Below are 24,359 nucleotides of genomic sequence, written 5' to 3'. Positions count from 1 at the left end.
ATCATTGTATCAAAATCATATTGCCTGATTAATCGTACCAAGGTTAACCTTTGATAGTGACCTGCGTCACGCACAGAGACAGAGAAGAGAGTCAGACAAAAGAAGCAGTGTAATCAAATCATTTAAACAATGTAGAATAATCAAATTATTCTAACACAACACAGACTGATAAAACATCTGCAGCATCTTACTACAGATGTCAAGAGATCTGAGCTACCTTAAGAAAAAGAGGTGGCTCTGCCCCTTTTTGTAGAGAGCATCTGTGTTTAGGGACCAGTCCAACTTATTACCCAGGTATACACCTAGATACTTATAACTTGGCACCACCTCCATGTCCACCTCACAGGTATTCACTGGCTGAAGGGGGGGCTTGAACCTGCGGAAATCTCTGATCATTTCCTTAGTCTTTGAGGTGTTCAGTAGGAGATAGTTCTTGTGACTCCAGTCCCCAACCTGACATACTGTGGTCTTCCTGTCAGGTTCTGTGATCCAGGAGATGAAGGAAAGATCCCCTCCCATCTCTGTGAGCTTGTTTTTGAGTATGTTGGGTTGGATGGTGTTGAATGCGCTTGAAAAATCAAAGAACATGATTCTCACATAAGCACCAGTTTCCTCCAGATGAGCAAGGGCACAGTGAATCATGTAGAGGACAGCATCGTTCACTCCAATGTGTTGTTTGTATGCAAACTGCAGTCTTTGACTTCAGCTCTCAGTAGGCGTAGAATCAGCCGATCCAAGGTCTTCATGATGTGAAAAGTACTGGTCCTCACTAGTTCAGTATTTTTGGTACTGACACCACAGGACAATTTCCACAGTGCCGGCACTCGCCCCAACTGTAGACTGAGGTTGAAGATCTTGTGGAGAGGTTGACACAGCACAGTCCTTGAGCAGCCTTGGACACACACCATCTGGGCCAGCAGCCTTCCCAGAGCAAAGTCTTCCCAGTTCCAACCTCACCTCCATCTCTGTGACAGGGGTGGAGGCTCAGGTGTAAGAGGAGGGTGGATGCTGTTTGGAGATGGTACACATGTTGAAGAGCAGGAGGAGGTGGAGGTGAAGGAGGAGGTGGAGATGGAGGAGGAGAATATACTATCAATATACACTGCTTGGTTGGTGCCTCTGATGCTTCCTCACGTGTTCTCCAAAGTTAATACTCCTTCCCGCTTCCGTAGACGACCAACTCCAATGCTCTACGAGGCAAAATCAGTTTTTGTCAAGAGAGTCACGTGGTTTTGAAGAAAACATTGATAACAAGTTAAGGTTCCTGCTTGTAAAGTTTAACAATGCCATCTAATGTCAAGATAAAGTGGATAAAATGTTCTAAATATAGCCTACACATGAACTGGTATTCATTTTTCTGACTCATTAAAATATGTTTTGCTGCTGATTTTGAATACCCCATACAGCCACATTTTAAAAAACTGTAAACTATCCCTTTAAATCAAGCATGAGCTCTTCCTGAACACAAACGTGATGAGTCCACCTGCCTCCACAGCTTATTTTAAGCATTGACATTGTTACGGATCATATCAGAGCACGTGTTCATATTGTCTAATGAAGTGATGAAGAATCACAGTGCAGTCATGTGAATACAGTCCGGTGAACTGTGTTGATGAGGCCGAAGGCATCCTGATGATATAAACAATAGCTCAGTTTCAACCATGGTGGGAGGTCGAGCATGAATGTCGCTCAAATTGCTGAAAATGAAGAATGATTTGATCCTCACTGCAAGCATCTCTAATGAGGAACTGACTCATCCTGTTCAGTTGTGTCTCAACTTGCCAATTACCTCTAATGAGAGGAAGTATGTGGCACAAATTAACTTATTGATTCAAAAAATACTTTGTCAGAAATTTCCTGTCAAATGAGACGATTGAGTTGAAAATGCTGCTTTCTGCAGGTACGAACTGAGTAAGCAGTACTCGGTTAAATTATGTTTATTTAAACAATATATAGAAACAGGACCACTGGTGTAAAACATACAGTAACATGGAACAGTGTGGATACTCACACTTCAATGCAACCCTGTTCACCTTCAACCCAAACTGGAGAAAAGAAAATCACACATCACAGCAGCACTTCACCCTCAAACACATCGTAACTGCACACGCTGGATCAAACTGTGTGCAAAGAAAACTGTGACAACATTTTCAACATAGTGAGGGTCTCGGTGTGTTTCTTTAATCAGTGAAGTAAAATAATGGAAGGAAATTAAAAAGCAGTAGCCTTTAGTACTTGTGTACAGAACGATGGGTACTGTAGGTGGCCGTGTATTTAAGAAGAACACAAAAGCTGAAAACAATAAAGTACACCTCAAATTAATTTGAAACATACTGTAGGAACTCAAACACTCTGTAGGGCTGCCCCCTTTAGTGCATTAGTCGACTAATTGTTTTTTTTGGTCTTAGTCAACTTTTTCTGCCTTTTTTTCTGCACACTTAATTGGGAAACACAAGATTTAAAGTGGTGATAATTTTTGACAAAATCAAAGACTGACTAAGTCGAGGACAGCCCTAATACTTTGTTTGCAGAAACTCAGCGTGTAGTCATCTCTAAAAGCGTGAAAAGTGAGAATCAAACATGGGGGCCACCAAATAACTTCAGTGAGGTCGTGTCCTGCTCTTTAACAGCTGAAGTTTGGGTCATCAGAAAACACAATCCCAACCTCTTACAGAAACATTTGTAAAATTCAGAGTTGATTGGGTACAATTAGGGGAAAAAAACGTTTACATTTCACATCCAACAGTCACATGAAAAATAATATCCAAAATAAAGTCTGGATTAAACCTCATATTCATGTATTTGTATGTGTTCTTAACGGGTATGAACACTGAAGACAAATCCATCATGTTTAGAAAAAGTTGCAGTGACTGTTTTATCTTTTATTTTTCTATCCTGTTGTAAATGTGGACCCTGGCAGAGTGATAATCAAAACGATAAAAAGACAAGTTATTGGTTTGTCTGTGTGACTTTTGTTTCCCTTGTAACTGATCAGTGGGATTCTAACCAAACCAAAAAGCCACTGTCTTTTGGACTGCTGCAGCCAGTTACACTCATTAAATCACCAAAACGAAAACCCGTCACGACAGGAATGAACAAAAAGGGAAATATACACACTCTACTCCTAATCTGATGGCCAAAAAAAAATTTGTAATCACATCAATATAAACCAACTCATTCTCCTACAACACCCAGGTGGCATTTAATCTTTCCTTCCTTTTTAACTCTTCTGGCAGTTGAGCTTTTTGCCAGTTTGTGGCTGTTTGATTTTTAATGATGGCACATGCTCCATCTCCACGCTTCAGTACAGTATAAGATTAATTCCGGTTGTTTATGTGATGTATCCCAGATATTTGTCTCACAATGAGCCACCTGTTTTTTGATACCAAAGTATTGAGGAAAATGCACTGAGATAGTTAACGCTCTATGTGAGTCAATGTTTCCGAAGTCTAGTTAATGATGTGCAGCTGCATAACAGTCTGGTCCCGACACGGTCATGAATTCCTTCAGTAGCTCCATTAAAGGGAAACGTTTCAACCTGGACACTATTTCACCAGGTTTTTCTGTCTGAGTGACACGTTTTTTTTGTTTTTTTTTTACAAATTTGTCCAGTATTGAATGAGCAGCCACAGGCTTCACAGGCAATCATGCATTGGCAATATATGTGCACTAAAAGTACTCTATTTTCTACTGACAAACTTAGATTGTTATTATAAGAATCTGAACATTACGGACTGTAGTTGAGTATTTTAGATCACATATTTAGCTGATTTTGACAATGTGGATAAGGCCTTTGAATTTAATGGCCAGTAGTTATTTGACCCAGAGTTTACAGATGAAGAAGACAGGAAAAGAGAGAGAAAAGGGCAGCAGACAAAGTGTGACAAGCTGCTGCAAGGTTGTGAAGCCCAGGAGAGAGCTGGTGTTCCTGTGGGTGCTGAGACCCTCTGCCCACAGAGAATGAATGCCCAAGTTGTAGAGAAAGGGAAAGAAAACATTTTCTTTTCTGTGTGTCTTTCCATGACGCTCTCAGACACTTAGAAAGAACAAGCTAAGCCTATCAGTGGCAAAAACAAGCACTATTAGTGGATGAACACTGAAAGTGCACAATTGCCCTTGCAGCCCGTTTTTCGTCTACAGCGCTCACGCTCAATACTCAACCAATTTTTTAAATTGTTGTCTCTATTAGTCATTTAGACACACAACCCTGGGACAACAGGGTCCAGGCTGAAAACACCAAAGTTTCCCATTAAGTAAATGTCACTTGTCTTTGCTCCCAACAGGCATCACAGCAGGGCAAACGTCACAAACTGTCTGCTCTATGACGAACCTTCTTCCAGCTGCTCGTCCTGAAAAGGGTAGCTGAGTGCAGGAGGAAAGCCCTGACTCCGAGGCTGCTCGTCCAACAGCATCACATCCTCCACGTCTTTCCCTTTGTATCTCCGTCTGCAGATCTTTACTGTCACTTTTCGCCCCTGAAAGACTTTTAGGGCCTCTTTGGAAGCCATGGCTTTGGCAGCAGACTCATCACGCCCGTATCCTGTCCCCATGTAAACATTCTGACAGCGGATCTCACACACGTGGCCTTCCTTCTGTGTGCGACCTGCAGGGAGGCCAGCGATGTCCTTCAGTGGCACAAACACACAGGTCAGGGTCTCTTTACATGACTCTACACAGCTGCGAAGTATTTCAAAATGGTCCAAGTTTGGACCAAACCCCCCTGCGGACACCAACTTCCAGGCCACGGCCTTGTAGAGGCGGTTGAAGAAGGGCTGGTGCTCTGCTGGAGCCTGTGGAGGAGGTCCTGATTTCTGACTCGCAGGCCGCGTAGCTGTTCTCCCTGTAGGTCGACCGTCGAGCTCATTAGCTCCACATTTGGCTCTTTTCAAACAGCCATCAGCATCACCTTCTGCAAAGGATGACACAAAGGCAGGACAGTGATGACTGCTCGAAGAAACAGAATTTAATGAGGAAACAGACTCCAGGCTCAGGTGTGGGTGTGTAGAGAAAAAAACCCTGCGTGTAGGTAGTTACCTACTGCTGTAACAGAAAATAGAACTGAAACATGTTGGTGGACGATAGAAAGATATAGAAAGTCCTTCCCACTATCTAACTTACTCACAGCTTGCCAGTAGTCACATCTTTTACAAAAGTTATTCAAGGTAAGCACACAAAACAAAATAGCCAATGCTAAAACTGGGAAACTTGTGTTGTTTTTTTTAATGTGATGCATTGCCTGATTTACAAAGTCAATCAGTTTTTTTGCAATCAGGCTTTGACTTTGAGCCAGCTTTTCATTCAAATTATTACATTTCCTTCTGCTGAATATGTTCAGTAAATAACGTAGTGACGTGGTTCAAGAGGTAAACTAGTCTCAGGAAAGAAATGTAAACATTTATGAACAAAACGCAGCTATAAATAATGTTAAAATGATTTAAATCAAACATCTGTGCCCATATTGTTTTTTCGAGCGCTTTCAAATCACTCGCGAGCTATTTTCTATCCTGCATCTCTGCTCCATAGAGCAATATTGTAACCTGCGAGGAGAGAAACACGCTTTCCGTGTGCAGAGTCTGTTCGCAAAACTTTCTTCTGCTCGCGAGCTAATGTGTTTTTTAGTGGCCGTTTTTTTTGTCAGTAAGGGGGTGGGCCTGGGGGGACATGCCAATCACCATGGTAACAAATATAACTGGTTGAGCGACTTCGCCAATTAGACAGCAAGGTAAGGCAGCACCACTAGGATAAACGGGACAAATCTCACAGCCCAGAATAACACAAATTGTGATTTGGTGCTTTATATTGCCTTGACTTGAGTGTTTGCAAAATGTCACACACAGCAACGTACTTCAAAATGCTTGTCTGAGTGCTGTCTTTTGTTTCCTCCATCGTTGACATTAACCTTATAAAACGCTCTGATCATTTTTTGTAACTTGAATCCTGTTGCACACATAGACTGTACATTTTTTATTTTGGTAAAACTGTTTTGATCATATTCTAGATGTAATTCTTTGTCCCTGACAATTATAAATGTAATTTACTAAATTATTTGAAAAAAACCTTCAATACATGATGAGCATTCATGTAGGAAAAATATAACCTGTTGCCTACATTAACTGATATGTTTTTGTAACTTGGATCCTGTATTCATAGGGTTTCATTTGGTAAATGTCTGTATTGAATACATTGAGAAATTGACAGAAATATTATTTCAACAAGCATAGGCTTTTCATCTTTTTTCAGCACTTTTCATACATTTTCAAGGTGCATTTTAATTTTTTTCCAGCATCTTACAGCTGTGGTACATTACATATTTATATTCACTTTATGAAGAATATAAAGTATAGTGGTAATGTCACTTTTTCATCACATTAGATCAGATGTAACTGTGTCATAAACAAACAAAGCTCCTACAGCAGGGTGACAAATATAAACACAACAAAGTTACAACAAACCCTCTTCTTTGGTTTTTATTAAACTTTTTATTAACTATAGCTATAGCAAGCTAAGTGTTGCTGGACTGCATCGTGTTGAAAGATGTTTCTAATAATTTGTCCGCCTACACAAACATACATACACAGGAAAACAAATTATTAGAAATACATTTTAAGACATGTAATCCAAAACAACACCACTAGTGGCCACACTGCTTATTGGTGTCATTTGCTCTTTCAGATTTTATCTGTCACCCTGTGTATTCCCTGTATTAAAATGAAGAAATAATGGTTACACAAACACTGAATTTTCATCTTGTTTGAACTATTTCTGTTTAATGAAAAAATATTCCAGCCACATCGCAAACTTTAAATGTGAAACTAAATACAGTAGTGACGTGTGTTGCATTACCAGCTGGGGCACTCCTCTTTCCTCTGGCCAGGATTCCATCTTTTGTCGTTTTGTGAACTGGAGCATCTTCAACAACTATCCCCTCACCCATATCCTTGATCTTGTCCATGACAGCCTGTGGATAGCTGGGGGATGAAGAGAACAGAGATATGTATATGCCATTATCCTTTCTGGAGTTCACAACTCTGCCCTGTCAGCGTGTCTTACCTGCAGCCGAGGAACACGTGATTGGCCCAGACCATGGACAGAGACAGCAGCCTGTCCAGACTGCTGCTGGGGACTCCAGGCTCCACGGTAGGGAAAGCCTCCATGTTTCTCAGGATGAACTCTCTTCGAGCGCTCCACTGCTTGTTGCTCTCACAGTAGGTCCTGAAAGTTTCGACCCATTGGGCCAGATGCGGGTTCTGGCCCAGGTATTCTGCAACTATGTCCTCTTTGCTCCTCTCCCCCGCCATCCCTGCAACAACACACACTGTTCATAAGAAGCACAGAAAAAACAACACATACTAGTTTATTTGTGTGGCACCGACATAAGATGCTATATTTTTCCTGAAAAGTGCAAAATCCCAGTCGCAGGAGGCGCAATATTTGTTAAAATATTTGCCAAACTGAATTCTGTATAAAGTATTATGGTGCTGCAAAGATGTCCCAGGCTACACATCATCTTCTACAGACTAGAACTGCAACAAGAATTTACCAAGAGAAAAAAATATGGCCATGATTTTGATAATTCATAAATTGTTAGTTATTTTTTGTGCCTCTTATATATAAACATCTCCTACTTATCACTGTTAAATATCATATTACACTGAATATCTCTGGGGTTTGGACTGACAAAAACAGACATGTAAAGACATCACCTTAGAATTTGGAAAACTGTGATGAACAGTTCACTATTTTCTGATGTAATACCCCCTAAAAATTAACTGAGGAAATAATTGGCTCAAAAATTGATAATGATAGTTAATTGAGAAAATGTATCGCCATCTACTTTTATAATAAATTAATGTGATTTTGGACAAACATGGACAATTCCTACTTTTCTGTTTTATATCGTATTAAACTGAATATCTTTGCATTTTGGACTGACAAAACACAACATTTAACCCTCCTGTTGTCCTCGGGTCAAGGAAGGAAGAAGAGGGAAGGACGCAAAGAGAAGTAAAAAAGGATGGAGGAAAGAAGGAAGGAAAGAAAGAAGGATGGAGGAAGGAAAGAAGAGAGGAGGAAAAGGAGAAAGAATGGAAAGGAGAGAGAAAGGAAGGAGGATGGAGGAAAGAAAGGGGAGGAGGAGAAGAAAGGAAGGAAAAAATAAAGAAGTAAGGAGGGAGAAAAGGAGGGAGGCAGGAAGGAAAGAGGGCAGAAAGGAAGGAGGAAGGAAAGAAAGAAAGAAAGAGAGAAAAGGGGGGGCGAGGGAAGGGAAGAAGGAAGGAGGATAGAGGAGGGAATGGAAGCGGGAGGGATGAAAGAAGGAAGGAAGGAGGAAAGGAGAGGAAATCAGGAGGAAGGAAAGAAGAGAGAAAGGAAAGGAGATAGCGGAAGGAGGAAAGAAAAGAAGGGAAGGAGGGAGGAAAGGAAGGAAAGAAAGAAAGGAGGGGCGAGGGAAGGAAAGAAGGACGGAGGATAGAGGAGGGAGGAAAGAAGGAATAGTCAAAACAGATTGGGTCAATTTGACCCGGAAGCACGACAGGAGGGTTAAAGACATCACTTTGGACTTGAATAAGCTGGAATAAACATTTTTCACTATATCCGGATGTTTTTACACCCAAACAATTAATCAAGGAAATAAATAGCCCATTGATTTGTAGAAATGTAAATAGTCGTTTGTTGCAACCCATCTACACTTGTGAAAAAAAACCCATCTTTGATTGGTACAGATCCTTAAATAAAAGAAAGAAAATGATCATTAAATGACACCGTGATCATTTTAATATACATTTCAATAAAAGGATGCAAAAATGATTATTTCCTCTGATATAGTAAAACGCAATCTTGTCATCATATCGCCACTGCATCATCAGTTAGTCACAGTGTTTTCTTCGAGATTGTTCAGCCCTACAGCACAGATTTTCACCAGATATTTGAACACTGAGAAAATAACAGAGAAGATGCTAATACACACTCTACACTCAGAGGGGTCATAACAATAACAAACAGAGGAAAACAACACTTGCTCGTTTATTTATGTGGTACCTAAGTTACTACAGCTAGCTTGAACCGAGGCTAACTGGTCTATCAAACCTTACAAGTTTGATAGAGACTTGATATAACGGTGTACCTACTAGAAATCGTTTATCAGACCGCATACAGCTGATGTTGTGTTGCTAACTCGCCTGGTTGTAGCCTAATTAAGCTAATCAGTTCATGTTTCCTAGACTGGCAAACTGACTTTAGCAACTGTCGTTAAGTTCAAACGGCTAGCTGAGAAACAATAGCTCTTCTTCCAAGAGTCTCGCTGATAAAGATAACATCAAGTTTAAAGATAACAATGTGAGTATTATGCTACACAAAGCGCTACAGCCTGTGTGAAGTAATCAATTTAACTAGTAACTACGACATACCAAGCTCTCTCCGTTGCGAGGTGTTGCTAGCTAGCTACATGACCGAATGATGACGCAGAACTGACGACGCTTACTTTTTTGCAGGAAGAACTACATCTCCCAGCAGCGCAGAGTTAGCTACAGGTGCTAACGTTCTCTCATTTTTGTTTAGTTTATTTAAAACCCTGAAGTAACACAAGATACTCTGTTAGCGCATGTTAACACAGCAAAACCGAACAACAACCCTTTGTGATCAAAACAGCCAAATATGACATATTTATAATGCAAAGTAAAACCAGTGAAAATATTTGTGTTAACAAACGAGGCAATGTCCTTCCAGAGTTTGTATGTGAATTCACAAGACCAAAATAAAGTTGAAAAAGTTTCAGGCTGCAGATAAAAAAAAACACATTCCTTCTCAATGTCAACTTTAAACTTATGTAACAGCATTTTCGTGGGGAAAATCTATATAGCAGTTTAAATGACACGTTTTATTAGTTAAAATAAACTTTTGGGGTAGGGACCAGACTTTTTTCCAATCTATGTCTGGGGCAACCGTACTCCAGTAGAAAATTGCAGGGGGAGTAGAGAGGAGTTCATCTTGAAACAAGGATGTCATTTTAGAGTTTGAGCCTCTATAAGTGGAAAAACAAACGTTCGGCCAAAGGAAGCTGAGTTGGGTCTGGAGGTGACATAATCAAAGGTCGTTCAATCATCGTTCAATCTGAATAACATGTTAAGGCCAGAAGGAAAAGCATCAAATACAATAGAGAATTATTTTGGGCTTACAGGGATTTTATACTTTGCAAGAAATTCTGCATAACTGTATAAAAGTCCTTCTTTATTAAAGAGCTGACTGACCAAAATAATACCACTATCAAACCATCTATCATAAAATAAAGTCTTGTTCTTATATACAATGTTGCAGTTACTCCATATGGAACATCTCTGTGGAGAGAAGTTGTGCTTATATAGAAGAGCCCAAGCCAGGCTAACATACACTTCATATCCCGTGATGCTTTGCGCCGTGACGTATACAACCCGCGACAGCTCAGCTCGGATGGGCGGCAGGGGCGGTTTGGTGGTTGAATGAGATGCTCACACCTGCATTTACAACTTTAATCAACTAAAGGTGAATTAATATGATCCACGAGCTGCTGCTGGCGTTGAGTGGATACCCGGGGACCATTTTCACATGGAACAAACGGACAGGTTTGCAGGTAACGCGGAAAAAAAAAAACCCGTCTCTGTGTAACATTGACAAGCTAGTTAGCTGTTATACGTTTTTATAGCATCTTCACTTTTACAGGAGTCTTAAAATACCAACATACTATTATTGTTTTTACTGGCCCTATTGTTCAAGGTTCGTGCAAGCATAAGTTAGCGACTGGTTTCGTATAAATGTTATTTAAACAATATAAAAACATTAGCCTAAACAGTCCCACACCGATAATTGCACTCTTCTCTATTTACCTGCCTCTTAAAGTATTTTTCTTTCAATGTAGATCGATGTATTGCTTATTTTCCTAGTCCTAATAACCAGGGATGTATGAAATTAAGAAACATTTAAAGTTAGAGCCTTAAAGTCGTTACAAATGGCTTTTTATATAGGTATATGTTAGCTATTTATATAGTTCTAAAAGTGTCAAATATAGTACATATTTATAATAAATATATATATATATTACATACGTCTATAATGTGTGTGTGTGTGTGTGTGTATATATATATATATATATATATATACACATACATACACACACAATGTATGTGTGTAGTCAAGTTATTTAAAGCACATTTCATACAGTCACAGACTAAATGTCCTTCACAAATAAAACCATATAGATAGATATACCATAGGATCATACAGGATAAAAAACATATTTCATTTTTCTACAAACTTACTTTCTCCAAATATGTTCTCAAACGGTGGCTCAGTTGGTATAGCGGTTGCCCACCGATTGGAAGGTTGGTGGTTTGATCCCTGACCATGGCAGCCTACATGTCAAAGTATCTTTGAGCAAGATACTGAACCCCAAATTTCTCCTGATGCTGCGTTCATCGATGTGTGAATGAATTCCTGATGGTGGCAGGTGGCACCAGTGTGCCCTGGTAGCCTCGGCCACCAGTATGAATGTGTGTGTGTGAATAAGCGTAGTCTGTTGTGTTAAGCGCTTTGGATAAAGTGCTATATAAGTGCACTCCATTTCCCATAATAGAAAATAGTATACTTTTAAATGATAAATAAACCATTTAGATACCAATAACTGTAAAGGTGATAATAAAAATATAAGTTTCAAAAAGATAACATTTAAAAAGACTAGATAGACTACACTTTGAATCTAGCCAAAAGCTTGTGGAAATAATAGATGTTTTTTTCTGGACATGATCCACTTTTTTCCACCCTCAGGTGTCCCAGGACCTGCCATTCCTTCACCCCAGTGAGACCAGCGTCCTCAACCGGCTCTCTAAACTGGGCTCAGATTACATTCGCTTCACAGAGTTCATAGAACAACACACCGGCCATGTGCATCAGCAAGTGAGTGAGGTCCCTCGATGCTATATAACATTTTAGATATTTAGCCTGTAAATGTTAAAATTGTTGATACTTGGCTGCATTTGGAGAATTGTTTCAGGGAGGTATACAGATGTTCAGTTTGTTTAGGAGTACCTGAGGCTTGTCTATCTACGACAGGATTTTTCTAAATGTTTCTCCCTTTTCTAAACATTCCCTTCCTTCAGGAACATCACACGAACCAGCCCAACCAGACGGGGCTTCATGGAATTTACTTGCGGGCTTTCTGCACAGGGCTGGACTCAATCCTGCAGCCGTACAGACAGGCGCTGCTGGACCTCGAACAAGAGGTAAATGATGATTCAACCAACAAGAATAAATGTTGAAGCATGTGGCATGATGCCCATTTAACTTGCGTGTGTGTGTGTGTGTTTCAGTTCCTTGGAGATCCACATCTGACAATATCTCATGTGAATTACAAGCTCGATCAGGTAAATGTAATATACAATCCTTATTGTATTAAGATTTATTTCTGTTAAAAACATATCAAACACTAATAGTTGAAGGTCTTTTTGCATTTAACATTGCACTTTTTCTTTAAGTTCCAGTTGCTGTTTCCGTCTGTGATGGTGGTGGTAGAATCAATAAAGTCACAGAAGGTAAAGTATTTATGGACGCATTTCACCAGTGAATATACAGTCATGGAAAAAAATATTAGACCATTGTTTCCTTCAATTTCTTGTTTATTTTAATGCCTGGTACAACTGAAGGTACATTTGTTTGGACAAATATAATGATAACAAAAATAGCTCATAAGAGTTTAATTTAAGAGCTGATATCTAGACATTTTACATGATTTTCTTGATAATCAAAATCATGAGCAACAAAACCATGGAAAATGTCTAGATATCAGCTCTTAAATTAAACTCTCATGAGCTATTTTTGTTATCATTGTATTCGTCCAAACAAATTTACTTTTTATTTGTACCAGGCATTAAATGTACAAGATAGAAAATCATTTTTTCCATGACTGTAAGAGTAGGGCGGCACACATTCTGCCTGTGTTGCACATGAGTGGCTTGAGCAAAGATGTTGTGATTGTATACAAACACCCCAAATATACCAATATCGGCTGATAGAAACATAACAACAGACATTTGGGTCAAGAGACCAAAATAATTTGTCAAAAACTGGGTTGGACGCAGCAGTGATGTGTCAGCTGCTGATGCTTAATTAATGATGTGATCTTGTCAAGTCTTTTTGACTTTATTCGCCTGAAGGTAGTCAATGAACAACAACAGCAGTTTAGAAATGTAACCTTTGTTTTAGGGTGCAGCTGAGCTTATCACTCAGTACAATTTATTCAGACTAAATAAATGAAGCATGGGACAAAATCTGAGGAAGCACTGTGGGAGATATTTGGAGAACATTTCCAGAAGACTAGAGCTGTTAATCTACAGGACTGACAGCTGTCTACTCTTTGTCTCATGCGCTGCTGTAGATCCACGGCTGCCAGATTCTGGAGACGGTGTACAAGCACAGCTGTGGGGGACTCCCTCCTGTACGCATGGCCCTGGAAAAGTAAGTTCCTTTGGGAAAGAACTTTTAAATTTTTGGGGTAAGCTAAATAATCCGTACAGGCGTATTGCTAAATCTTCTATTGAAACAGGGTTACTTCGTGTCTCGTTATTAGGCACTAGAAGTGATGTTTGGTTGAACTATTTGAAATGATTTTTTGTCATTTTTAGTTTTCCATTTGATTTGGAGGCTTTAACTTTTGTAATAATCCTACAGTCTCAGCCAGAAATGTCTCAAATGGATGCCAGAGCATCCTTTTGAGACAGAGCTGAATGTGCATTGTCTTGCACTATAACTCTTTTATTTTTTCCACATTCTGCAGGATTCTTGCTGTGTGCCATGGCGTGATGTACAAGCAGCTGGCAGCTTGGATGCTGCACGGGCTGCTGCTGGACCAAAGCGAGGAGTTCTTCGTGAAGCAGGGTCCCAGTGCAGGAGGAGCTGCTGCCAACCAGGAGGAGGAGGAGGAGGACCTGGGCCTGGGGGGACTGAGTGGGAAACAGCTCAGAGAACTTCAGGACCTGGTGAGAGCAATCAGAGACACAAGCCAGGAGATGAGTATGCGTTTTATAACAGTCTTGATTATGTGCTGCTGTGTCGTGGTGCAGAGGCTGATCGAGGAGGAGAACATGCTGGCTCCGTCTCTGCAGCAGTTCTCTCTGCGGACAGAGATGCTGCCGTCTTACATTCCCATCAGAGTGGCTGAGAAGATTCTCTTTGTTGGAGAGTCCGTCCAGATGTTTGAGAACCACAACCACAGCCCATCAAGAGCAGGTACTCTCTCGTCATACAATACAATACAAATGTATTTACAAAGCGCATTAAAAAACAACAGCGTTGACCAAAACGCTGCACAACAATAAGCAATGAATTACAAAATACAGAATACAGACATTTAACAGAGATTTAAAGACAAGAATTCAGACCACAAAGCAACCCTCTAACAGACAGAGAGTGAGAAGGCCAGGGAGAACAGGTGGGTTTTTAAAAGAGATTTAAAAACAGGCAGTGTAGGGGCCAGTCTGATCTGTAGGGGAGCTCATTCCAGAGTTTGGGGGTTACAACAGCGAAGGCTCTGTCACCCCTCTGCTTTAGTCTGGTTTTCAGGACAGTCAGGAGCGATCTGTTTGCAGGAAACACAGGGGTGCAGAAGACTAGACAGGTAAGAGGGGGCCAACCCAGTAAGAGACTTAAAAGTGAATAATAAAATCTTAAAATGAATCCTAAACGTTACAGGGATCAAGTGTAGGGACTTTAAGAGAGAAATGTGCTCTATGTGCTCCAGTTAGTAATCGAGCAGCCGCATTTTGGACTAATTGGAGTTGAATATGGAAGACTGAGACACTCCAACAAGGAGGGCATTACAATAATCCAATCTAGTGGATACAAATGCATGGATGTAAACTGAAATGTTTTGTCTTTGTATGACAAAACAAATACAGCTGGTTGTTATTTCAGGCTCCATCCTGAAGCACCAGGAGGACATGTTTGCTGCAGAGCTGCACAGACTCAAACAGCAGCCTCTCTTCAGCCTGGTGGATTTTGAAAATTTGATCGATCGCATCAGGAGCACAGTGGCAGAGGTGAGCTCACTGCTGCTTTATTAGACATTTTCAACTCCATAATGTGACAAAATTAAATGCTGACAGTCAGACTGTTTACAGCATCTCTGGACGTTGATGGTGGAGGAGTCGGATCTGCTGGAACAGCTCAAGGTTTGTAATAATCACGTAATCTGGATCATAAGGCTGTGCAAAACAAACAGTGTTGACGTTTGTACTTTCTTGCAGATTATTAAGGACTTCTACCTGCTGGGTCGAGGCGAGCTCTACCAGGTTTTTATTGACCTTGCGCAGCACATGCTGAAGACTCCTCCGACAGCCGTCACTGAACATGGTAAAAAAATGTTTGCAGACCTAACTTAGGATCTGTGGAGTAGATCTTTATTGTGCAGTAGTTAAATTGCACTCGAGTGCTTGTAAAGTTGTTGCTGCTTTGACATTTCCACCTATAACAACCACCACAGGGTGCAACAGCCCACTGATGTTTATGGATAAAATATTAAAATGCATACAGTTATTGGAGCATAATGGCAGTAGATCCATACATTTTGACGTCATGTGTTTTCTGTTCTGCAGATGTAAATGTGGCCTTTCAGCAGGCGGCTCATAAGGTGCTGCTGGACGACGACAACCTGCTGCCTCTGCTGCACCTCACGGTCGACTACCAGGGCAAAGACAACAAAGGTGAGCTGCTGACCAGTGCTTACTGTACAGGATATAATACTCATTTTGGAGACTAAAAGGTTAAAACAAGCTGGATAATGTTATGTCAACAGAAACAAAACTAGAAACCTCTTTAGAATACAAAATGATGCTTTCCTTTCTTTTAGTGTTTAGCGCCATCCAGTGGTTTCAAAGTCAGTTACAAAATGAAGAGAGCTGCCTCATCTACAGCTTTTACTAAACTAATTGAAAATCTCCTCATTAATGTTAAAACAATTACTAGTTAATGGAGAGAAGTAAAGATGAAGAGTGTTCTCTATTTTTGGCTTCTCAAATTCAAGGATTCTCTCAGGTTTATTTTATTGTAAATTCAAATATTTTTTGTCAGTTTTAAACTGTTGGTTAGACAAAAAGCAATGTGACGATGTCATCTCAGAGAAATTGTGAGATGGGCATTTAATGGATTAAACAAGCAAAAAATACTTGTCTTAATAACCTTTTGAAACCTACATGAGATTACTGCATATAGTTACCCCATACTTTTTCTTTTTAATATATGTTGTAGCCCAAAATTGAAAGCATAAGCCCAAAAAAGGTTAATCAATAATAATAATAAGCATTATTTTCAGCCCGAGTTAGAGCTTATGTGCTCCAATGAGATCAGTTTGTAATAAAACAGAAGATTCAGATCAATCTCCAGTTATTATGGAATCAAACCAAAGCCTTCAGACGGCTGAGAGAGATCAATATCAGACTTGTGTGAGGCTTGAAGTCCATCCTGATTTCCTCTCATTTAATGAGGCTAATGATTATCGTGTATGATTTTTTTTCAGAGGCAACGGGCCCGAGAGATGGAGCCACTCCTCCACAGGACACCTCCCCGCGTGAGGTCCCTCCCACAGGCTGGGCGGCTCTCGGTCTCACCTACAAGGTCCAGTGGCCGCTGCACATCCTCTTCACTCCAGCTATCCTAGAGAAGTGTGTACTCAGTTTTCTCCCTGCTGCATTCATTAAAATGTCTGTTTATTAATCTGTTTAATGAGCATCCTCTCTTCATGTTTGTTCCTCCTCCTCCTCCTCTATGGTCAGGTACAATGTTGTGTTCAGGTACCTGCTGAGTGTGCGGAGAGTGCAGTCTCAGCTGCAGCACTGCTGGGCTCTACAGATGCAGAGGAAACACCTCAAGTCCAGCCAGACGGACGCCGTGAAGTGGAGGCTACGCAACCACATGGCCTTCCTCATCGACAACCTGCAGTACTACTTACAGGTAATGATGCAGTGAACGAGATGTGTTCAGGATGATGGGCGCGTTTCCATTAGGTACTTTTCTGTCTAGTGAGCCGCTATGGGTGTGGATGGGAAAGAGGATCTGCCCAAGATCACTACTGAGCGGCAATTACACTCATGCGTGATTCATTTGCAGACTGGACGCTGAGGGGTTAACATCTCCTGCTCTGACTGCAGCTGTGAGAGACCGCTGCAGGAGGGCTGGGCCGCTTGTGATTGCTTTGGGACGTTGCTGCTAGTTAAGAAGAGTAGGAACGAGTCTCCAGAAGTCTCCAATAACACCAGAAAAAGCAACTAGCTTTGTTGCTAGTCGATTTTTTGAAAGAGTCGCTAAACGGGTCTGAATAGTTGCTAAATATAGAGACAAAGTCGCTAAGTTTGCAACACTGCTTGCCCTGTCGGTCTGTTGTCACATTTGGACTCCGTTGGTTAGCCGCTACAAAAGTACCTGTATGGGAACAGAGGCCGAGGGGAACTAGCTAGTTGGCGGAGCCAAAACACGATTTCCAAAAAGTACTCAGTAGAAACACGCCTCATGTGTTTCTATGCACATTTCACACATGCAAACAAATAGATTGTGCAGTGAAATTGTGTTTATCTTGCAGGTACTTAAGGTGAAACCGTTAGAATGTGAATTTGTAAGATTGGAGCACTGTATTATTGCCTTAGCTGAGGCAATTTTGCAACTTGTTTACTTGTGTGTCTTTAGGTAGACGTGCTGGAGTCTCAGTTCTCTCAGCTGCTCCAGCAGATCAACTCCACCAGAGACTTTGAGAGCATCCGACTGGCCCACGACCACTTCCTCAGCAACCTCCTCGCCCAGTCCTTCATCCTCCTGAAGCCGGTAAAAATCACTGAGTTAAAATATGTTAGAACTCAAAGCAGATTGTCTCAATTGAATACTGATGCCTCTTTATGACCCACATAAGCAACAATTCGATCAGTGAGAAGATTGGTTATTTCTGTAATAAACCAGCTTCCAAAAAAGATGGGACACTGAGAAATGTAATAAAACCAGAATTCTTTAAAACTTACATTCAATTGAATACAGTATGAAGACAAAATATCTAATGCTCAAACTGGGGAACTTTTTATAAATATATACACTCATTTTGTTTTTATTAGCATTTTACACATTGCCCCATCTTTTTTGTAATCAGGGTTTTATTTATTCTTAAAGATAAAAGGTGATGGTGCTTATGAGAACATTACCACTTCTGTCAACAGGGGGGCCAAAATCAACACAAAATGAAAGTTTCTTGTTGTTGAATTGGCTGCACAAGTTCATGCATTTCTCAGACAGACACGGTTTAAATAGAGTAAATAAATAAATGCTTGTGTGTTTAGGTATTTCACTGTCTGAACGAGATCCTAGAGTTGTGTCAAACATTCTGCTCGCTAGTCAATCAGAGTGTGGCGTCGCTGGACGAGAGAGGGACGGCTCAGCTCGATATCCTGGTCAAAGTACAGTGGCTTATCTCCACATTTATCTAATGTTGGAAGATGTAAAGATATTTATTTTTTTAACCCTGACATGTTCTTATTTCAGGGCTTCAGACGACAGTCCTTCTTGCTGTTTAAGATCCTTTCCAGTGTGAGGAACCATCAGATAAACTCTGATCTGGCTCAGCTGTTACTGCGACTGGACTACAACAAATACTACACGCAGGCTGGAGGCACTCTGGGCAGGTAGGACTCAGATACAAGCACCTACAGGTTCATCTCAATACATTAGAATATGATGGAGAAGTCCATTTCCAGTAGTTCAAGTCAAATAGCCCCAACCAAGTATTGAGTCATATAGATGGACATTCTTTTCAGAGGCCAACATTTCTATATTAAACATACTTTTTAAAATTGGTCTTTTGTAATATTCATATTTTTGAGACACTGAATTTTAGGTCTTCATTAAATGTAAGCCATAATCATTATAATGAAACATTTCATGTTCTAATGTATTCTGTGTGTAATGGATCTATATGTGTTATTTCAACAATCATTCATTAGAATTAATAAAAAAAAATTCACATTTCTGTCTTTTCAGTGTTTAAGAAGAGCACAAAGGATTAAGATTTGGATACTAAACACACAGTGAACAGAAGAAACTCCGTCAGTGTTGTCCTTTGTTTTTGCATTGAACAACATTCTGTTAGCATGAAATGCCTGTTCTAATGATCTAAAGGGTTAGCTCACCCAAATTATACAATTATATTTACCTCACTGGCCTGTTGAGGTGTCCAGACTGAACTTTCTGCTACCACCTGGATACAACAGAGACACAGATCTCAGAGATGAACGAGGCTTTGTTTGTGGCGTTCACAGCACTGGGAAAAAAACCCTATTAATACCATTCAATCAAAGGACAGTTCAACATTTTAGAAAATTCAAGACTAAACCATTGGTACCACTGTTACTTATGAAGCAACTTTTATTTACCGTGGCCTTCATAAGACAGTTCGCTGAGCATAAGCACCTTACGACAGAGAGAGCCAGAATAGAAATCTTTATGCAAAGCCAAGAGTCTCCTGGCTGTACCTTCTTATTAGGCCGAGGCGATAAACATCTTCAAAACAATCTAAAAATGAAAAAAAATTTTTAGCCAAACTGTGTTAACACCATTTGTGCAAAGCTGGTTTAAACCATTGTTTTGCTTTACAAAAATATGTTTCCCTGTTATTTTGGTTATCAAGTAAACCATGGAAAATGTCTAGATATCAGCTCTTAAATTAAACTCTTATGAGCTATTTTTGTTATCATTATAGTTGTCCAAAATAATGAACCTTTAGTTGTACTAGGCATTAAAAGGAACAAGTAACTAAAGAAAACAAGGGTGGTCTAATCATTTTTTCCATGACTGTACCTTTATCCACAAAGTCATTATATCCACATCACAGTCATGATTACTCATCAAAAATCTCATTGCATATATATTTGTGAAAGCGCCTGAATTTGCTTAAAAATATGGATATGTGATTTTCTCCAGATCGCAAAATCTTCCTGTGATAACTTTACTGTATTTCAAACTTCATTAAACCTGCTTTATATTGGAATTAAATTAAACCCTGGCATGACAGAAACCTATCTAAAGTTCCTGCATAAAATTATAATTTCAATGCTGTGAATGTTCCGACGAATCTCGATACGATCAACAGTCATGGAAAAAATGATTAGGCCACCATTGTTTTCTCTAATATCTTTATTTTAATGCCTGCTATAACTAAATATAAATAGCTGATAAGAGTTTAATTTAAGAGCTGATATCTAAGACATTTTCCACGGTTTTCTTGATAATGATTTTGGTTATCAAGAAAACCATGGAAAATGTCTAGATATCAGCTCTTAAATTAAACTGTTATCAGCTATTTTTGTCCAAACAAATGTACCTTTAGTTCTACCAGGCATTACAAGGAACAAGAAATTGAAGAAAACAATGTTCTTATAATTTTTTCCAAGAGTGTATAATTGAGTAGAAAATGTTTGTTGTGGTTTGGGTGAGCTGGCCCTGCAGCTCTTTGTCATTATTGTATAAACTGTAAATATAGAAAACCTTGTTGCGTGTATGAAATAAAACTGAAATCCATTAAAATGAAACAAGGGTCACAATTTATTATCCCATAAAAACAGACAGGATAAAGGTATATACAGCAGAGCATGCAACAGAACTAACGCGGAACATTTAACATGGTCGAAGGCATTTCGAACACGCGGAGTCGATTATGAGGAGGACGAGGAGTAGTCGTGGCGGTACTGAGGCTTGCTGTGGAAACCCAGACGCTCCCCGCGGATCACACTGTGGATGAGCCACTCCGGAGACACCAGCGGGACTTCCTGTGATGTCACGTTCTTCTCTACCAATGGCGGACAGGCATGGTCTGTCACCACCACGTCATACTTGCCAGCAGGAATGTCTGCAGACAGAGAGAAGAACTAACGGTTGATAACAAAGTTCCAGTGTATATGATTCTTAAACCTCAGGGCCGGTTCAAATGTCATGCACACTTGTACTGCTTGGCGCATAAAATGCACTCCTAAAATGCAAGCCATAAAAAAAATATTATACATTATTAAATTCTACTTTCATTGTTCAGATTTTTCCCCTTCATCTGACCTAATAATTGATATCAAACACTAATTGATATTTGAATATTTTAACCCTTTATATGCCAGGTTTGTGTCATGATGCCACCATTTTTATGGACCTGGCTGCAATCACAGCTGTGTAAATCTTTTTTTTTTGTTACGAGTTTGTCATGTCTCTCTACATGGCTGCATCTTTGATGTGATTCAAGATGATCCATGTTTAGATTTATTTAAAGCTGTTCATGCTTGTGTGTATGGATTGTGTGTATAAATCACATTTTTTTTCGCTACATACTGAATATGGTCAAATTATGCAATCTGGTGGAAAGTAGTGAAAATGATAAATTCCAAGGCCAAAGCCCAGATTGACACCAAGAGTTAATAAAATGCATGTATTATGCTTTAACGTAAGTGAGATAAAAAATTGAATTTTGAATGGGTTTCAATGGCTCAACCTTAATAGTGTAACTATTGATTGTACACAGTGTATTTTAGCCTTACTGCAGGAGCTGAGCTGGAAATGAGATCGATTACAAATACACAATCTTGCCAAAATTCATGCCAAATGCATGAACACAGCAAAAACTATTAACAAATGAAGAATGAAAATTGTGTAATGTGCTCAACCTGCCCTGAGGGTTAATATTTGGACGTCACGTTGTGGAGTCTGTGGCTGCTTCTCATGTCATCTATTTCGCATCCCTGCATCCCTCACTTGCGCCGTTCACTTGCTACTTAGTCCCGCCCACCGGGGATGCATGGAGAGACGCAAGTGAGGGAAGCGAGGAGAGGGGAAACGATTTAAGAGACATGAGACGTCCTTCCCTCCGGAGCGTCACGTGAAGCAACGTCCGTTTCTAATGACGGCGGCAGCAGATCACAGCTGGATCAGCTGTCAGTCGCTTTAACAGCTGGAGACATGCACTAATAATAATAATAATAAGTGTTTTCTCTGTTTAACAAACACCTGCACATGAATAACAACCTCCATTGTGTATTTATACTGTGAACTGTGTCCAGCTCAGGGGCACGGGAATGCCTTCATATTATTTATTAATTATTATTTGCTTCTGTATATATTAGGACGACTATTAGGGCCAAGTATGAAAAAAAAACCGACCCAGGGGAGGGGGATAATACTGGTCCATGCCTCACTGGGTCCGTCCGGTGCCAGACACACACACAGACACACACAGACACACACAGACACACACACAGACACACACACACACACACACACACACACACACACACACACACACACACACACACACACACACAGACAGACAGACAGACAGACAGACAGACAGACAGACAGACAGACAGACACACACACACACACACACTTCAAAAGGCACACGCTTCATGGCACGCGTAAAGACGCATCACATGAGAATGTCCGTGAGGAATGAAGGCTGGGAACAATAAACCTGCTGCTGTGAAATAAGTTTAGACGTTTAAACGTTACACTGTAACTGTCAACAAGAAGCAGAGGAGGTCTGAAAGAGAGCGCTCCGTGTGAACGCGAGGAGGAGGAGCGTCAGTCGGATCACTCTGATAAAACACCTTAAACAGAGCGAGTGATGGAGAAGAAGAGACATCCCGCAGGTAGAAAGGAATGAAATGTGGTGATGTCGTAACATCACCTCATGTTATGTGTTTTTAATCATGCCATGGTGGCTGGGTCCCTCTCCCCTGGGTTCCTATTTATTTTTTTCATATATGGCTCTAATACGCCGTCGTAGTAGACGATCCTGGTGATACATTAATTATTTAATATCCCAGAACATGATTGTGTCCGCTGAACAGCGGCCAATATTTTATTAGGTTAGATGATGAATGTAAAATGTAAATTATGTCACTCAGTAATGATCAGCCTCGCGTGGGACTGATGAAAATGACAAACAATGTAAAAGTGTTTCTTGCTGACGGACAGACTCTCATACTCTCTACTGTTTTGTTTTTTTAACTTTAATATATATATATATTATATCCATAATAAATCTGTACGGTGGAAAAAACAGATCACGAAAAGGAAAAAAAGGAAAAAGGAAAAAAAACTTCTAGAGCGATCTTTCTCTTAATTTATTATAAATGTAGAAATATGTTTGTGGTGTTTTTGTTGTTCAGAGTCACAATAAAACAGATTTTAATTACATGGTGAATCATATAAATAAAATATAAAACTTGTGGTGACACACTTTAGTTTAATCTGTGATCTGTCTTCACTCCGATATCAAACTACAGCGATGTTGATGTATAACATCAGTCCGATCAGCTGCTGCGTCTATTCAACGAGTCAGGGGGCGGGGCCACCGCTAAAAGACTTCCGCATAGGATTCTCTCGTGTATCCTCGCTTGTGCCTCCTCCGATATGCCTCCTCTATCCTCTAATCACAAATAAGAGCTTTGGGACGGTCTTAAAGATGGCGCCCGCGAAAGAACTTCCGGTTCAAGCAAGGATAGAGGATAGAGTAGGCGAACATTAAGAGCTTTGGCATGCACCCTGTACCTGAGCCATCTTTGTCTGCCTGGAACTGTCGGACTGAAGAACCTCCGCCCATCGTGATCAGCTGCGCCCAGAGCTCCACCGGCTTCTCAAACACAAGGAGGACCCGCAGAGACTTGAACGGGGTGCAGCGTGGATGCCTGACAGGAGAGAAAAACACAGTATGTTACAAGCCGAGCAGCTCAACGCCACCTTAGGCTGCTGCCACACGAACACGAACACAGAGTGAACGTCACCTGCTGCGGAGAAATGGGGCAGTGAAGGATGGGACACATACTGTACAAACACTTAACTACAGTACATGTACTGTACCTACCAAACATACTGTACACACTACACATACTGCTGTTCTACACGTACTGTACACATACCGTACTAAACACCATACTACACATCGCACTACACACACTGTACACATACTGTATGCACCACATACTTCTGTACACAATGTACTGCAGATACTACTATACAAACACTTAAATACTGTACTATATGTACAACCATGCACATACAGTACCTACTACACGTACTGTACACATACCGTACTACTATACATACTGTATGAACTACATACACATTACTGTACACCTACTGTGTGCATGACATACTTCTGTACACATACTGATGTACTACAAGTACAGTATACACACCGTACTACACATACTATTGTATACATACAAACACTACACAACACATACAGCTGTACTACACACTGTACTATGTGCTGCTCTACTACTACTATTACTACTACTACACATACTGTAGCACTGAACACATATCCT

General features: G+C 40.3%; 3 protein-coding genes across 6 annotated transcripts in view; 1 reads left to right on the top strand and 2 right to left on the bottom strand.

The window, feature by feature from the left end:
• Window positions 1–1,921: 1,921 nt before the first annotated feature.
• Window positions 1,922–9,594, bottom strand: cdkn2aip (CDKN2A interacting protein). Of its 4 annotated transcripts, none has more exons than XM_059354013.1 (4): window positions 9,479–9,594; window positions 7,051–7,300; window positions 6,844–6,968; window positions 1,922–4,909 (listed from the first exon to the last, which is right to left on the bottom strand). In XM_059354013.1, exons 2-4 carry the CDS (start codon window positions 7,296–7,298, stop codon window positions 4,320–4,322), a joined length of 963 nt encoding a protein of 320 aa, XP_059209996.1. In that variant the 5' UTR covers window positions 7,299–7,300; window positions 9,479–9,594; the 3' UTR covers window positions 1,922–4,319. The 4 variants fall into 4 exon arrangements, with proteins under 4 accessions (XP_059209996.1, XP_059209976.1, XP_059209986.1 ...); XM_059353993.1 differs by having other exon boundaries at window positions 9,405–9,524; XM_059354003.1 differs by lacking the exon at window positions 9,479–9,594 and adding an exon at window positions 9,126–9,448.
• Window positions 9,595–10,455: 861 nt separating this feature from the next.
• On the top strand, window positions 10,456–19,117 carry tubgcp4 (tubulin gamma complex component 4). The gene is made up of 18 exons (XM_059345925.1): window positions 10,456–10,603; window positions 11,794–11,922; window positions 12,126–12,248; window positions 12,336–12,389; window positions 12,501–12,557; window positions 13,400–13,479; window positions 13,799–14,000; window positions 14,085–14,250; window positions 14,935–15,059; window positions 15,141–15,191; window positions 15,267–15,372; window positions 15,615–15,722; window positions 16,535–16,679; window positions 16,791–16,968; window positions 17,698–17,832; window positions 18,336–18,452; window positions 18,538–18,677; window positions 19,033–19,117. Exons 1-18 carry the CDS (start codon window positions 10,526–10,528, stop codon window positions 19,037–19,039), a joined length of 2,001 nt encoding a protein of 666 aa, XP_059201908.1. The 5' UTR covers window positions 10,456–10,525; the 3' UTR covers window positions 19,040–19,117.
• A 1,451-nt stretch (window positions 19,118–20,568) lies between these two features.
• tp53bp1 (tumor protein p53 binding protein, 1) overlaps window positions 20,569–24,359 on the bottom strand; it is a 153,082-nt gene continuing 149,291 nt past the window's right edge. The window contains exons 31-32 of the mRNA XM_059345911.1: window positions 23,581–23,717; window positions 20,569–20,896 (exon numbers count right to left, since the gene is read on the bottom strand). Of these exons, the coding sequence (XP_059201894.1) occupies window positions 20,703–20,896; window positions 23,581–23,717 (331 nt within the window). The 3' untranslated portion in view covers window positions 20,569–20,702. The remainder of the gene's footprint in view (window positions 20,897–23,580; window positions 23,718–24,359) is intronic.

The sequence above is a fragment of the Centropristis striata genome, chromosome 2 (genome assembly GCF_030273125.1).
Source record: "Centropristis striata isolate RG_2023a ecotype Rhode Island chromosome 2, C.striata_1.0, whole genome shotgun sequence".
Taxonomy (NCBI): domain Eukaryota; kingdom Metazoa; phylum Chordata; class Actinopteri; order Perciformes; family Serranidae; genus Centropristis; species Centropristis striata.
This window is presented reverse-complemented; position numbering and strand designations above follow the sequence as displayed.

What these genes read in the sequence shown, in the direction of transcription:
- cdkn2aip (XM_059354013.1), bottom strand. Translation starts at nt 7,298, where the DNA reads ATGGCGGGGGAGAGGAGCAAAGAGGACATAGTTGCAGAATACCTGGGC. An exon ending in CACGTGTTCCTCGGCTGCAG is followed by an intron (nt 6,969 to 7,050) that starts GTAAGACACGCT and finishes TTCATCCCCCAG; the next exon opens with CTATCCACAGGCTGTCATGG. An exon ending in AAAGAGGAGTGCCCCAGCTG is followed by an intron (nt 4,910 to 6,843) that starts GTAATGCAACAC and finishes CATCCTTTGCAG; the next exon opens with AAGGTGATGCTGATGGCTGT.
- tubgcp4 (XM_059345925.1), top strand. Translation starts at nt 10,526, where the DNA reads ATGATCCACGAGCTGCTGCTGGCGTTGAGTGGATACCCGGGGACCATT. An exon ending in CCACAGCCCATCAAGAGCAG is followed by an intron (nt 14,251 to 14,934) that starts GTACTCTCTCGT and finishes TTGTTATTTCAG; the next exon opens with GCTCCATCCTGAAGCACCAG. An exon ending in ACCTGCAGTACTACTTACAG is followed by an intron (nt 16,969 to 17,697) that starts GTAATGATGCAG and finishes GTGTGTCTTTAG; the next exon opens with GTAGACGTGCTGGAGTCTCA.